General features: G+C 42.0%; 1 protein-coding gene across 3 annotated transcripts in view; it reads right to left on the bottom strand.

The window, feature by feature from the left end:
* The window catches only part of IGSF5 (immunoglobulin superfamily member 5), a 72,509-nt gene that overhangs the window by 45,075 nt on the left and 13,060 nt on the right, over positions 1 to 14,374 (bottom strand). For all 3 annotated transcript variants that reach the window (XM_082624490.1, XM_082624489.1, XM_082624488.1), the window contains exon 4: positions 10,760 to 11,059. In XM_082624490.1, coding sequence (XP_082480616.1) covers positions 10,760 to 11,059 — 300 coding nt within the window. The remainder of the gene's footprint in view (positions 1 to 10,759; positions 11,060 to 14,374) is intronic.

The raw sequence follows: 14,374 nt of genomic DNA, 5'->3' as shown, positions 1-14,374 counted from the left end.
GGTAGATATACACAATGGAATATTACTCAGCCATAAAAAAGAATGAAATAATGCCATTTACAGCAACAAGGATCAACCTAGAGATTATCATACTAAGTGAAGTAAGTCAGACAGAGAAAGACAAATATCATATGATATCACTTATATGTGGAATCTAAAAGAAAGAAACAAATGAACTTATTTACAAAATGGAAACAGACTCACAGACTTAGAAAACAAACTTATGGTTACCGAAAGGAAAGGGGATGGGGGAGAGATAAACTGGAGTTTGGGATTAGCAGATACAAACCATTACGTACAGAATGGATAAACAACAAAGTCCTACTGTATAGCACAGGGAACTATATATTCAATATCCTGTCATAAACTGTAATGGAAAAGAATATAAAAAAGAATATATATATATATGTATAACCGAATCACTGTGCTGTACCACAGAAATTAACACAACATTGTAGATCAACTATACTTCAATAAAATAATTTTTTAAAAAAAGAAGTACTTATTGAGCAGCTACTTCTGGACAAGACTGGAAGGATGACCTTGGTTCTCATTTCCATGTCCCCACCCATGGAGAGTCAAAAGCCCAGAGGAAATCAGCAAACTGAGGGAGAGTCACTCCCAAAGGAACCTAGTGCAAGTCTCCACCCCAGTGCTTCACACACCTCACCTGCAATTCGCTTCTCTTCTAGTAATTGCCCCTCACATGGCTCTCTGGGAGCCACCTTTCTTAGTGTAGACTTTGCCCTCTTGTTCTATCCAGTAGTCATGGAGGTGGGAGAGAGGAAGGATCAGGTGGGGCAAGGCAAGCAGAAAAAAAAAGGAGCCGGGATATCACTTGCTGCTTATTTTGTTCAAATCTGTACAGAGATTAATGGACGTATAACTGAAACTCTCACCTACTCTCACCTGTTTCAAGCTATGGCTCATCACCAACTTATTTTTAGGAATGGAAACAACTGTGACACTTTTGAAGTTCCTTTCATCTTATTTACATTAATGTGTCTAGTAGTACTTTAACAAAGTAAAGGTTTTTTCCCCCAGAAAGTAATTGCAATGATGTGTTTTACAACTTTTTGATAGCAAAGACATTTTCCTTAAAAAGAGTTTTGACATACACTACTTTAAATAGGGTGCTGAAATAGTGATTGTGCAAAATACATTGTACTAATTAAGCAAGCTAAAAGTACTAAGAAAATTTGTGATTATTATGTTAATTTCTGGACCAAATAAAAAAGTGCAGTCAAAATAAAAAGGGGAGGGAGAGCTGGGGAGAGAAGGAAAGAGAGAAGAAAAGCCATTTTGATTTTTCATAGCCATGTCCTATCTGTAACTTTCTACTACATATCATATGGTTGTTTAAATTCAAATTTAATTTAATTTAAATTATATACAATTAAATACTCAGTGCCAGCCACAGTGGCCACATTTCAAGGGCTCAGTTGCCACAGGTGTAGAACCTCACCTTCATCAGGGAGTCCTGTGGGACCATGCTGCCTAGGCATGGGCTGTGGGAACAGCACGGGTGTTCCAGACAGCCCTCATCCAGCATTTCACTTCTCCTACTGAACCACGTTGAAGTCAAACCACATTTACGTTGGTCAGCTTAAATGTGAATTGCTATTCAAGAAAGTCTGTCACTCTACCCTGAGTGCATGGGTAGCATCTCAGTGTAAATTTGTGCTATTTTATTAGATGCTAGTCATTAGAAAAATATTAAAACAACAGACTTCTTATGAAGGAAAATAGGGTTTGCTTTTAAATCAACAGCATTCCCACACTTTGGAACTAGAGATATAGCTGGAAAATGGCTCTTGGATGTTCTTACTTAGAGTTTTCTTTGAAATCATAGTTTCAAAGTTAAATCCTCAGAATAAGTTGCAGGAATGGTTAGAGATGATCACTAATGTTCTGGTGTCGACATCTGGTTGCTGATTCATGGGCGAGCAAGGATCCCACTGCAGAATAATCCACAAGCTTATCTCAAAGCAAGTGCTAAAATCCAGGGAACCGTGTTTTGAAGAACTATGTAATATAAAAAGATATTTGTCTTTTGCCCTTTGTGCAAGGCTTGTCTGCATTACCTACAATGGTTTTTACATTTCCTTCTTTTTTTTTTTTTTTTTTTTTTTTTTTGCGGTACACGGGCCTCACTGTTGTGGCCTCTCCCGTTGCGGAGCACAGGCTCCAGATGCGCAGGCTCAGCAGCCATGGCTCACTGGCCCAGCCGCTCCGCGGCATGTGGGATCCTCCCGGACCGGGGCACAAACCGGTGTCCCCTGCACCGGGAGGCGGACCCTCAACCACTGCGCCACCAGGGAAGCCCCCTTCTTTTTTTTAACATCTCACATTCGATGCCCTCTTAAATGTCTATGAAATTGACCACTATCAGGTCCATTCTTCTTACACTTCTGCTCCTATCTAAATTAGACTTAGTCCCCACAAGGACCGTGTCTTATTTTCCTAATACTCCAAGCACCTGGCACATATTGGACACCTTGAACAAATGAATTGATAGATGGATGGATAGATGGATGGATGGACAGATAAAGAGGCTGAATTTCCTTCTGACTGTACATGGAGAAATCTGTACACCAGGCAGTCAGCTGCCTCTGAGCCAGACCCAGGACTCACCTTTCTCCCATATTAAGATGCTCAGACAAGAATTACAGGACTTTAGAAAAGTCAGAACTAATGCCATCTATCTCCACATCAGTCACCATTTTTCTGAGGTGAGCTGAGACTGATAGAGATAAGAAAAAAGTTACCCTCCAAAAAAAATGAAGGGGGAAGGAACAGGATTATACCCTTCCCATGTCCCATAAATGCAGCTTTAAAACAAGCCAGTCCCTAAATTGGGAGACTGGGATTAACATATACACACTCCTGTATATAAAATAAAGAACAAGAACTTACTGTATAGCACAGGGAACTATACTCAATATTTTGTAATAATCTACAAGGGAAAATAATCTGAAAAAGAATATATATACAGAATATATATATATATATTTCAGAAAATAATCTGAAAAAGAATAATATATGTATATATATAACTGAATCACTTTGCTGTACAACTGAAACTAACACAACGTGGTAAATCAACTATACTTCAATTTTTAAAAATAAAAATAAAATAAAATATAGTATATGGTCCGAAAACAACAAAACAAGCCAGACCCTTCACATCCAGAGAGTAATATGGCTCATCCCCTTGCTCCACAGAAAACAGAATCCCAAGCATCTCCCGGAATGTTTATTGTGCACACGGATTCAGAGCCCACCTCCCGTGATGCTGAGTCAGGGGTCTGGAATGGTACCCCAGGTGATTCTGATGTAGGCGGTTGGCGACCCACACTTTGAGAATCCCAAAATGCAGTCAAAATGTAAGCACCACGCAAGCAACCTGCCACACTACAGGGCACCCCTATATTCTCCCTCTCTCTGATGTGATGGTAAAATTATTAAGCCCAGAAGTGCATTTAGGATATTCACAATCAGACCACTCTACAGAAGCTTCCTGACTGACAGAGACCTTTGGGCTTTGTGTCTGTGGAACCAATCAAATCTCATGGCCACCGTGTCCCTGTGCTCCCTTTGGCCTTGGGCTCACTCATCGGTAACAATTCTCACCCCACCAGGCTGTTCAGAGACTCGAGAGATGGGGGTCAAAGTGCAGAATGCTGTAAAGTCCAGCGCACGTGTTCAAGATTGCCGTGATCATTTTAATTCGGTCTGATGAACTCTTTTACAAACTGAAGTTTGCAAATAATAGAAGCGTTCATAGTAAGGGAGCCAGCTGGGGTTAAACATTAAGGTCCGGCTCAAGATCCAAGAGACAGGCTTGAAATTCTTACTGGAAAAAGTCAACACACTGTTGACCTACTCAGACCCTCTCTGTCAGGGGTGTTTCCTTCCCTGCTGGAGAAAACTCTCAGCGTGCCAGCTTCTGTCATCTGAGTCTTGGCAAAACAACTTTCCTCTGATCTTGCACAGAGGCAGCCAGTGATCCCCAGGGAGGGCCTGTTTAAAGGACGGGAGGCCACCTCTCTGGGGTTGGGGACAGAATCAAGAAAGAGAGCGGGTGATATTGTGCCCTGCCTGCCTCTCATGCCCCTTAATTCAACCACCAAGTTCAATGAAGTGATGCCTGCACTCACCTAAAAGCCCCAGGCTCTCACCAAAATGGCAGCCACAGGGCTCATTCTTTGCTTCCACTGGGGGTCAAATTTCCCACGGAGCTTCCTACCTAAGAAAGACTTAAACTCTCTACTCCAGGGAAGCCCAGAGAAAAGTGTGGGGTGTGCACTGTGAAGAGATGTAATTTAGGATTGGAGCTACACAGAAGAACATTCCTTACTTTAATAATAACTTTTAATTTATCATAGAGTACTTACATTTATGTACACACATGCATATATATCATGGATATTTTTGTTTAGCATGAGGCTAATTTTTAAATGAGCACCTTTACAGTGGGTTGAAAGAAAAAGAAACAATAGTCATATATTGATAAAGCAAAAATCGTGACAGTGGACAGAAAACAGAATCTTGGGATGATCTCATCCATGACCCAACCCCTTCATCATGCAGATAAGACACTCAGGGTAAAGACTCGGTAAAAGGGTCAAGGGCGCTCAGAGCAGGAAAGCCCCAGGGGCTCTCACTCATGCCTTTCTATTCTGCCATGTTGGGTCTCCAATCTGGAAGAATCCTTCTGGGGAAGTTACAGCCCACGTCTTAAAGGAAACAGGGAATCTAGGTGGACACCAAGCCTTACTGAAGTGTGTGGGTGTGATGGTTCAAGGTGAATGGCAGATTTGCAGGCGAGACTAGGTACACTATACCTGAGAACCCACAAATAGTGACTAAGGAAGGTTATCTCCAGGGTCAACACAGCTCGCCTTCCTCCCTATGTTCCTTCACACACCTACATGCACGTGAGGGCTGCATGACTAGATTTACTGTGTGATTTTAATCTCAGCTCTGATATTGTCTTTTTCCCATCTGTGAAGACAAGGAAAATAGTATTTCCCAGATGCTCTCATAGGAATGCTCAGAGCTTTAAAAGGGCACATAGAATTTCTCAAAACCAACTGGATGACTACAAAATGTCACCACCAGCATGGGCAAAGCATAATCCTGACTAGAAGGGACACAGGAGATCTCTGAATCCATAAAATAATGATAACAATCACTCACCCTCCTGTCCTGTGGGCTCTGGGACGGGGACTGTCCTAAGTGCTCTCGGTGTTTTAACCCACTTACTTCTCACAATAACAACTACCCTATAAGGTAGGGATTATTACTATCTCAGTTTCCCAGATGAGAAAACTGAGGCACAGAGAGGTTTTCACTTGCGTAAAGTCACACAGCAAGTAAGTAGGCAAGCTGGGGGTTGAGTCCAGGCTGTCTGGTGTCCAAATCTGTGAATAGTATCACCTGATGAGGCTGGGTCAGGAGGCGGGGCCTTGGAGAGTTTCCATTTCAGTAGCCCCTAATCCTGACTGCTCAGTAATTTGGGAGCTTTTTTTTAAAATGCCAGTTCCCAGACTCCACATATAACAAGTAAGTTAGAACCTCTGGGGTGGGGCCTGAGAATCAGCATACGTGTTAAATCTCCCTTGACAGGCAACCAAGGAGAGGGAACGTCTGCCCTATGCTCCTCCCCACCTTGTTTTACAGGCAAGAAAACTGAGCCCCGAAGGCCAGTGACTTGCCCAACATCACACAGCTATTGCCAGAGTTCCTACCAGGATGGTCACTCCCACCACTCTTGTCTGCTCTCGAAGTGACCACATCCCACAAAACTGAGATCATACCAGGAATCACTACAGTCTACAAGGTGCTCATGTGTCCGAAAAATATGGCTTCACTTTCACAGTTCACAGCCTACACACTTGTAAGTATGTAGAGAAAACAATCCAGGCGATCAGACAGAGGACTGAGGGACCTTGGCTCACCGTAGGCATGACGGGGGCCTTCACATTCTAGCTGTATGTATGTCCATGATGCTTAAAGCCTGTATTACCCCTATAAGGGAGAAAATAAATTTAAAAAATTAGCCTGCGACCTTTCAATATGCTTTTCTTTAAAGAATCAATGTGTGTAATACAACCTTTTGGCTTGAACTCACTAGACTTCCTAAGCTGACAGTATTATTCTTCTTTCAAGGACTTGAAAGGATTATTCTGGAAATGAACACAAATTCCTTGCACTTTTAGGAATAAGTGGCAGGACTGATGCTTTTGTCTGATTTCTGAAGAAGTTTGAACAAGCACAGCCTCGTGCATCTTCAGCTCTTTGTAAACGTGGCTTTGCTTTTACAAGCCAGCTCTCCCAGCCAAGGCAGTAACCAGGCCTTCAGATATTAAAACCTGCATAAAACACACAACAGGCAGCCAGCCACCAGCTGCTCTCGATCTTGATGAATAACTTAGAAACAAATTTCCCTTCTCCAAATACGTCCAATAAAGTCAGACTCATTGCAACACACCCCTAATGCTCTCCTCTGTGAAACTGTCGTGACTCCAGCTGCCGTAATTAAGGCCACTCACTTCCCTGGTCCCAGGCTAAGAAGAATTCAGCTGAATTAAACCCCATCACGGGAAACCGAATGTTCCTTGCCCTTCCCCTAAAAAGAGAAGTTTTGTAGGCAAGCTAATATCCAAATCCATTTCTGTGAGGCATCATCATAGACCAGAGCTCTTCGCTGCATTATTGCCTTGTTAAATTGTGTGGTTTAAACAAGTTCATTCCATTTGGTGCTAATGCAACTTTTTTCAGCCTTCCCTTTCAAAGCCTGGACCATACTTTGGCATATTTAAATTGCTTAAAAGTAAGCTGGGTTGGCTCCTTGGAGAGCTGGCTGATTCCAGGCTGGAACAGGGGAAAGGTGAAGAAAGTTCAGAACATCTTAGTGAGCCAAGAGGAAGGAGATATGGGGATATATGTACACAGAGAGCTGATTCACTTTGTTACACAGCAGCAACTAACACACCATTGCAAAGCAATTATACTCCAATAAAGATGTTAAAAAAAAAAAAAAACTAAGAGGGACACATCGGAAGGAAAGCAGAGCCAGCCGGAAGGGATTCCCACTGGCCAAATCTGGAGGAATCTGAGCGTCACAATGAGTAACGATGGAAATAAATTATAATGTATTGGATAAAAATGCGTCCGTACGAAAACTGTAAAAATTTTTTGAAAAAAGAAAGAAAAGGAAGAAAAGAAATGCCTCTTCTTTACAGAAGAATGCCAAACTAATAAATATAGAAAAATGATGGAACCAGAAAAATCTCTCTTTTACAACCACTATAGAAATAAGTGATTCAAGCAACGACTTATCCATGAATGCAAATGTTATTATGTGAAAGACTGTCAAGAAGCAAGATATTCACACGGTATTTGTAGATCGTATATTAATTATAAAGGCCAAAAAGGTACCTTTACAATGGAGAAATCTGGGGGATACCACCTTACCCGAATGATCAAACTTATTACCAATAATAGAGAAAATTGGCATCACATGCCCACATGACATTACCCGTATCTTGCCAAAAATATTTAACCTAAATCAAAGTATGTTGGGAAAATTCAGACAAATCCATATTGAAGGGTATCTTGCATACATGGTCTGGATCCTTCAAAGATGTTTATATCGGGAAAGACAAAAAGTGGGGGAACCACTGGACGTTAAAGGAGACAGAAGAAGACCTGACAGCCAAAGGTAATGCATGGCCTTTAACTGGATACTGGTTTGGGAGAAAAAAATCTAGAAAGGACAGTCGGGGAAATTTGGATATGGACTGAATATTGTATAATAGTATTGTATCAATGTTAAATTTCCTGACTTCCAACTACATTGGGGCTATGTAGAATGGCCTTGTTCTTATGATACACATGCTGGGGTATTTAGGGGTAAAATGTCATAAAATCTCCAACTAAATCTCAAATGGTAAAGAGAGGAAGGAAGGAAGGAAGGAGGGAGGGAGGGAGGCAGGGAGGGAGAGAGAAAGGGAAAGAAAAACTAAGAGAGAGAAGCAAACATGAGAAAATGTTAACATCTATTGTATCTAAGTGAAGATACATTGGTATTCATTGTACTATTCTTGCACCAAATTTTCTAAAGGTTTTTTAATTGTCCAAAATAATAAGAAAGCAAGCTAGGTTTGAATTCTAGCTTCATCTTCATATACAGTCCTGGTAGGAAATAAGCTAAAATCCTTTGAATTTAATAAGCTAAAATAAGTTAACCTCAACTTAAAACCAAAGAAAACACAGATTTCTGTGTCCTTTATTCTCAAAGACACTGATATTCACTAGAACCAGGTCAAAGCTCTGGCAGTCTGAGTCCCCATTCCTAATGGCAACAACCAGCTGGAGCTTGTACAGCTGCTCCGTGTCGATGGGGATGCTGTCTGGTTCCCAGCAGGCCCCTGCACTCTGTCTTCTACCTGACACGTGGATTCACTCATGCTTTAATTTCTGTTGTCTGCCTGGTCTCTGGAGACATCTGAGTTGGAGACAAGGGCCAGACATCAGGAGTGCAAGCTTGTGATGGTACTGCAGTGGGGATCAATCCCTGCAGTGCAAAGCTCAGGATGACTGGTGCTAACCACAGCTTAGGCTCTAAATGGCTTTTTACAGGTTCACAGAGACATCATCTGTTATGCAGTGAATTGTCTGTCCCCAAAATTCATTTGTTAAAATACTAATTCCTAGTGCCTCAGAATGTGACCTTATTTGGAAACAGGGTTGCTGCAGATGGAATTTAGTTAAGATGAGGTCATAGGGTGGACCCTGATCCCATATGATTGGGGTCCTTATTAAAAAAAGGAAATATGGACACGAGCCACACATACAGGGAAAACATCATGTGAAGATGAAGGCAGAGATCAGGGGATGCAGGCTCTATAAGCCAAGGGACACCAAAGATTGCCAGCCAACCACCAGAAGCTGGGGGAGAGGCTTGGAGCAGATTGGTCCTCAGAAGGAACCAACACTTCCCACACCTTGATCTTGGACTCTTAGCCTCCACAGCTGTGAGAAAAATCATGTCTGTTGTTTAAGTCCCCAGTCTGAGGTTACGGCAGCCCCAGGACACTCACAAACCTTCCAGGGCTGCTCACAGGGGGAGGGCAGAGTGGACGGGTGAGCAGATTCTGGAGACACACTGGCGAGGCCACCTCTGCCGTCTACTATAAACGTGGGCAAGTTCCAAACTATGTGCTCCAGACATGCAGGCTCAGCAGCCATGGCTCACGGGCCCAGCCGCTCCATGACATGTGGGATCCTCCCGGACCGGGGCATGAACCCGTGTCCCCTGCATCGGTAGGCGGACTCTCAACCACTGCGCCACCAGGGAAGCCTTGTCGCCTCATCTTTACATCAGGAATAATAACAGCATCCACTCATAAGAAAGTTGTGTAATTTGGTTAATATTTGAGAACTCTTAAAACAGTGTCTTTAAAGAGTAGATATATATACATGTATAACTGATTCACTTTGCTGTACAGCAGAAACTCACACAACATTTTAAATCAAGTATACTCCAATAAAATTTTTTTAAAACATAAAGTGAAACATTGAGTTGGGAAAAAAATGCATCTTTACTTAATAAGAGCTATGTAGTAGTGTTTTTTTATTTTTATTATTGTTATTATTAATCTTGCTATGGCTGTAACTTTACTCCAAATTTTGGAAGATCTAAGTAGAAGTGTTTTCATAGTGGGAGGAGTTTTGGACCAAGGGAGAAGCTCCTCCTGGCTTCGGGATCCCTCTGTGCCATCAGCATAAGACCTGGAATGGAGTGTAGTCCTTCCCTGGGCCTCCCTCCCTTTCCTCTTTTGTAAAATGAAGGCATGAAACCCAGCCCCCCCTCCTGTGCTTTCTAGTTGGCCCAGGTGACCTTTGAGGTCAAGCAAGTTCAGAGGTCCCATGAAGGTGTGGTCAGAGTTTGGTGTTTCCCAAGGACCCTACAACAGATTTTCTTCGGGATCTAAACTTTAAACTTATGTCATTTTGTGAAGTTAAAAAAAAAAAAAAAAAAACAACATAGACCTGGTACTTTGAGATACACTGTGGATTTGCTGGGTAAAAAATTGAACACTTGGGCTTCCCTGGTGGTGCAGTGGTTGAGAGTCCACCTGGTGATGCAGGAGACACGGGTTCGTGCCCTGGTTCCAGGAAGATCCCACATGCCGCGGAGCAGCTGGGCCCATGAGCCATGGCCGCTGAGTCGGCACGTCCGGAGCCTGTGCTCCACCACGGGAGAGGCCACAACAGTGAGAGGCCCATGTACCGCAAAAAAAAAAAAAAAAAAAATTGAACCCTCCTAATCCCACTAAGTTTGGAAGGAATCCTTGAAAACGTGCATGACCTCCTCAGATACTGAAAGAGCTCACTTTCTTGGCCCAGGGGATGGGATCAGACAGGAACAATTAGTGAAAGCTAGAGAAAAACATTGAATTCAAGTATTTACATCTGAACTTGATGCTATTTTATAAGTAGTTGTCAAGATTCTCAATGGTTTCCATATGTAAGTAGAAAAGAGAGAAGCACTTGAAGACGGAATTTTAAAAGTGAAATTACAAGGTCATGAAGCTGACACAAGTCACTTGTCTCCATTACCATCCTTACCTGAGATCAAAATCACTGTGTGATTCTCCTGGGTATCACTGATTAAGCAGCACAACATACAAAATGTAAAGCATGCAATAATAATCCACTTTGTATAAAGCAAAAAGTCTTCACTTACCCAAGGGAGGCTGAACCACAGTAAGATTTACAGTTACAGACTCGTGGATGTGCAGCCGCTTCATCTCAGCCACACATGTCACAGTGCCATTGCCCTGCGGCGTCAGAGCCAGAATGCTCACTGCACTTTGAAGGTCTTCAGGCTCCTGGACGGAGTAATAGCTCGAATGGCTCACCGGAACCCCAATCTCCCAGGAAAGACGTGGGAGTGGGGTCCAGCCCAATGCGCGGCAAGTCACATTACAAGGCTTATCCTCCATGACTACTAGACTGCCTTCAGGAATGAACAACCGCCCCATAACTAAAGAAGAAAAGAGAAATGTTTGGAAGGAATGATCATGCTTCTTGGTGATAGATGTTTCTAAAATTTTCCTTCAAATCACATTGCATGAGCACTATCTTCCCGAGCACAAATTGACTGTGTCTGTATCTGGAAACCTTAACTCAGGTTTGATCTGTGTTTTTAATTTATACCTGACAGGTTCACAGAAGAAGGGGAGGTGGCTCATGAGAAAACATAGATTCCAGAGAAAATGAATAAACAAAAATCAGGATCCAAGGGAATATAAATTACATGGGAAAGAGAGGGCGGATGTGCCCACCATGGAGGGCTGCACTATGTCTGCAGTGGAGTTGCAAACTTGCCCTGGGCTGCCCTAGGAGCCAAAGCAAAAAGGGAAACAACCTTTACATTCTTTTCATCGTAAGGAGAACACATCTCAAAGTTTCATGGGAAGTAAGTCTCTCCTGGCCTTTGGTCAGTCAGATTCATTTTATTTTTGAGTCACTTTTTTTTTTTTTTTTTTTTTGGAGTACGCAGGCCTCTCACTGTTGTGGCCTCTCCCATTGCGGCGCACAGGCTCCGGACGCGCAGGCTCAGCGGCCATGGCCCACAGGCCCAGCCGCTCCATGGCATGCAGGATCCTCCTGGACCAGGGCACGAACCCGTGCCCCCTGCATCGGCAGGTGGACTCCCAACCACTGAGCCACCAGGGAAGCCCACTGAGTCACATTTTTAAGGATAATTTCCTATGATATTGCCTTAAAATATTTTTCTAGGTACAAATTAAATAAAAATCTAATATAATTATAGAAATAACTACCTTAAATTCTGTATCAGAATATATTACTTAGATCAATTATTTTAAAGTTTTTAGTAAAGACACGCTCGCATATGCCAGGGTTCACTCTGTAAATGACCCATCTGAAAATAGCACTTGTATTTCTAATATTACTAAAATAACCTGAGGATTGGCCCCGGTAAAAACACAGCATTAGTGAACTATATAGACAGTGAAACATTCAGATTAAAATACCCTAAAACTCCCTGCCATGTAATATAATGGAAAGAACACTGGGCTAAGAATCAAAAGATCTGTTCTCGATATTGGCTTTCCCACAAAATTGCCATCACCCTGGGTAAGTCACTGAAATGTTCAGGCTCTCTGTTTACTACCTGGTGAACAAGACGATTTAACAAGATCAGTGGCTTTCAAACAGTTTGGTTTCAGTAACTTTTATACTCTTAAACACCCCTGAGGACTCCAAAAACCTTTGATTTTTGTGGGTTCTATCAATATCTTCCATATTTGAAATAAGAATTAAATATTTGCTTATTTTTTCAAACATTTGTTTTAAAATAACATTCATAACCTATTACCTGTTAATATGGATTAACATATTTTTATGAAAATATATTTATTTTTAACCCAAAATAAATGAGATGACATGTTTTCTATTTATGCAAATCTCTTTTAACATCTGGCTGGATTCTCATATCTGCTGCTGCCTTCATTCTGTGGCGATATGTTGCCTTCTCTGGAGTATATGAAGAAAATCTGACTTCACACGGATATATGGTTGGAATGGTTAGGAAGCTTTTCAGATCATCATGGATATTCTTTGATACTACTGACACACCAACACTTGACAAGCAGTGGTTGCCTAAAGGTTAGTTACACTGTGGAAACTGAAACTGTATTAAGGAACTTTCATGCTGTTACATTAGAATCCATTGCCCTAGTTGGCACTTTGAATGGATCTTTTACCCTTGCATGATTTTGTATCATTATACATCAGTCATTTGGAAAACCCCAGTCCACTGAGTTATGCAGACCTTCCCAATATACAGTGGGGAAATCCCTGACCACAGAGACCACCCTGAAAGAATCTAGGGATTGCCTGGGAGTTTCCAGACTGGACTGAGCTGGATCAGCTCTGAAAGCTCTTCTTACTCTGAAATGTTAATTTCCAGTTATTCTTTTCTTGAATAATGTCTTGGAGCAAGTAAATCACCTTAGCTATTTCAAGGATTACTGTAAACACAGAAGTGAGAAGGGAACAGATTTGTCCCTTCAGACTACAGGATCTTGTGTTTATTCTTTTTAGTTCATTCATTGTTTCACTGATGGAGAGGTTTAAGATGACAGAAGCTGGGGGTAGGGGGCTGATATTGCTTCAGTTAGTAACAGTTGATCTTGAACTCAAGTCTTAGTGACCTTCAAAACACAAGAGATCTAGAGTTTGGTGTGTGATTAATTGGTGTATGGGCAAAAATACAGCAATCTGAAGCATTTACTTTTTCAGTATTTGTGATCCACCTTTTCCCACTGGCTTTCACAAAAGTCATCCAGTGACATGACAAGCACTTTACACAGGGTGATGATTAGAATATTCATGTAGATTTTGGATGACTCACATGGAGTTATGTAAGTTCTCTTTCTTTTTCTTGTGGATACATGGGAAAGAAAAAAACAAATTTTAGAAAATTCACTTTCAAAATAAACTGGATGCTTCCTCTTTTTTCATGGTTCTTTTCCCTCAAAGAGACCCTGTTGCCCAGAGAACTTTTGTTTCTCTAAGAGCAAAGTGCCTTTCAGCCCAGTGCAACCAGGGTAAACGGATGGAGTTTTGTCTCGATCTATGGGTTCCTTCCACGTGACCTTGAGGAAGACTTTAACTTCCCTAGATTCTTGTTCTTCCATCTGTGTTAAAACCAAAAGCTACAGTAATTACCAACATTTAAAAATGCATGTTAGGGGGGCTTCCCTGGTGGCACAGTGGTTGAGAATCTGCCTGTCAATGCAGGGGACATGGGTTCAAGCCCTGGTCTGGGAAGATCCCACATGCCGCAGAGCAACTAGGCCCGTGAGCCGCAACTACTGAGCCTGCGTGTCTGGAGCCTGTACTCCGCAACAAGAGAGGCCACGATAGTGAGAGGCCCGTGCACCGTGATGAAAAGTGGCCCCCGCTTACCGCAACTAGAGAAAGCCCTCGGACAGAAACAAGCACCCAACACAGCCCAAAATTAATTAATTAATTAATTAATTATTTTTTAAATGCATGTTAGGGGTATTCAGACAACTTCACAGTTGCATCTTTGGAAAGATGCTATAAAACCACATGGATTTATGAATCTGATATGCCATAAGCATAGCAATAATAAGTCATGCCTTTAACCCTGTTTCCTTGATCCAGGGGTGCCCTCTTCCTCTCTTGCTTCCCCACTTTGCCTGTTATCTACAGACCTTCAAGGCACATCTCGTATGACACCTGCTCTGTGGAGTCATCCTAGAAGCCTTCACTAAGTCTCTCATCTCCCTTCCCAATTTAAACC

The sequence above is a fragment of the Mesoplodon mirus genome (genome assembly GCF_964341445.2).
Source record: "Mesoplodon mirus genome assembly, chromosome: 6".
In the NCBI taxonomy this organism is placed as follows: domain Eukaryota; kingdom Metazoa; phylum Chordata; class Mammalia; order Artiodactyla; family Ziphiidae; genus Mesoplodon; species Mesoplodon mirus.
The sequence above is the reverse complement of the archived record's forward strand: the minus strand, read 5'-3'. Positions and strand labels throughout refer to the sequence as shown.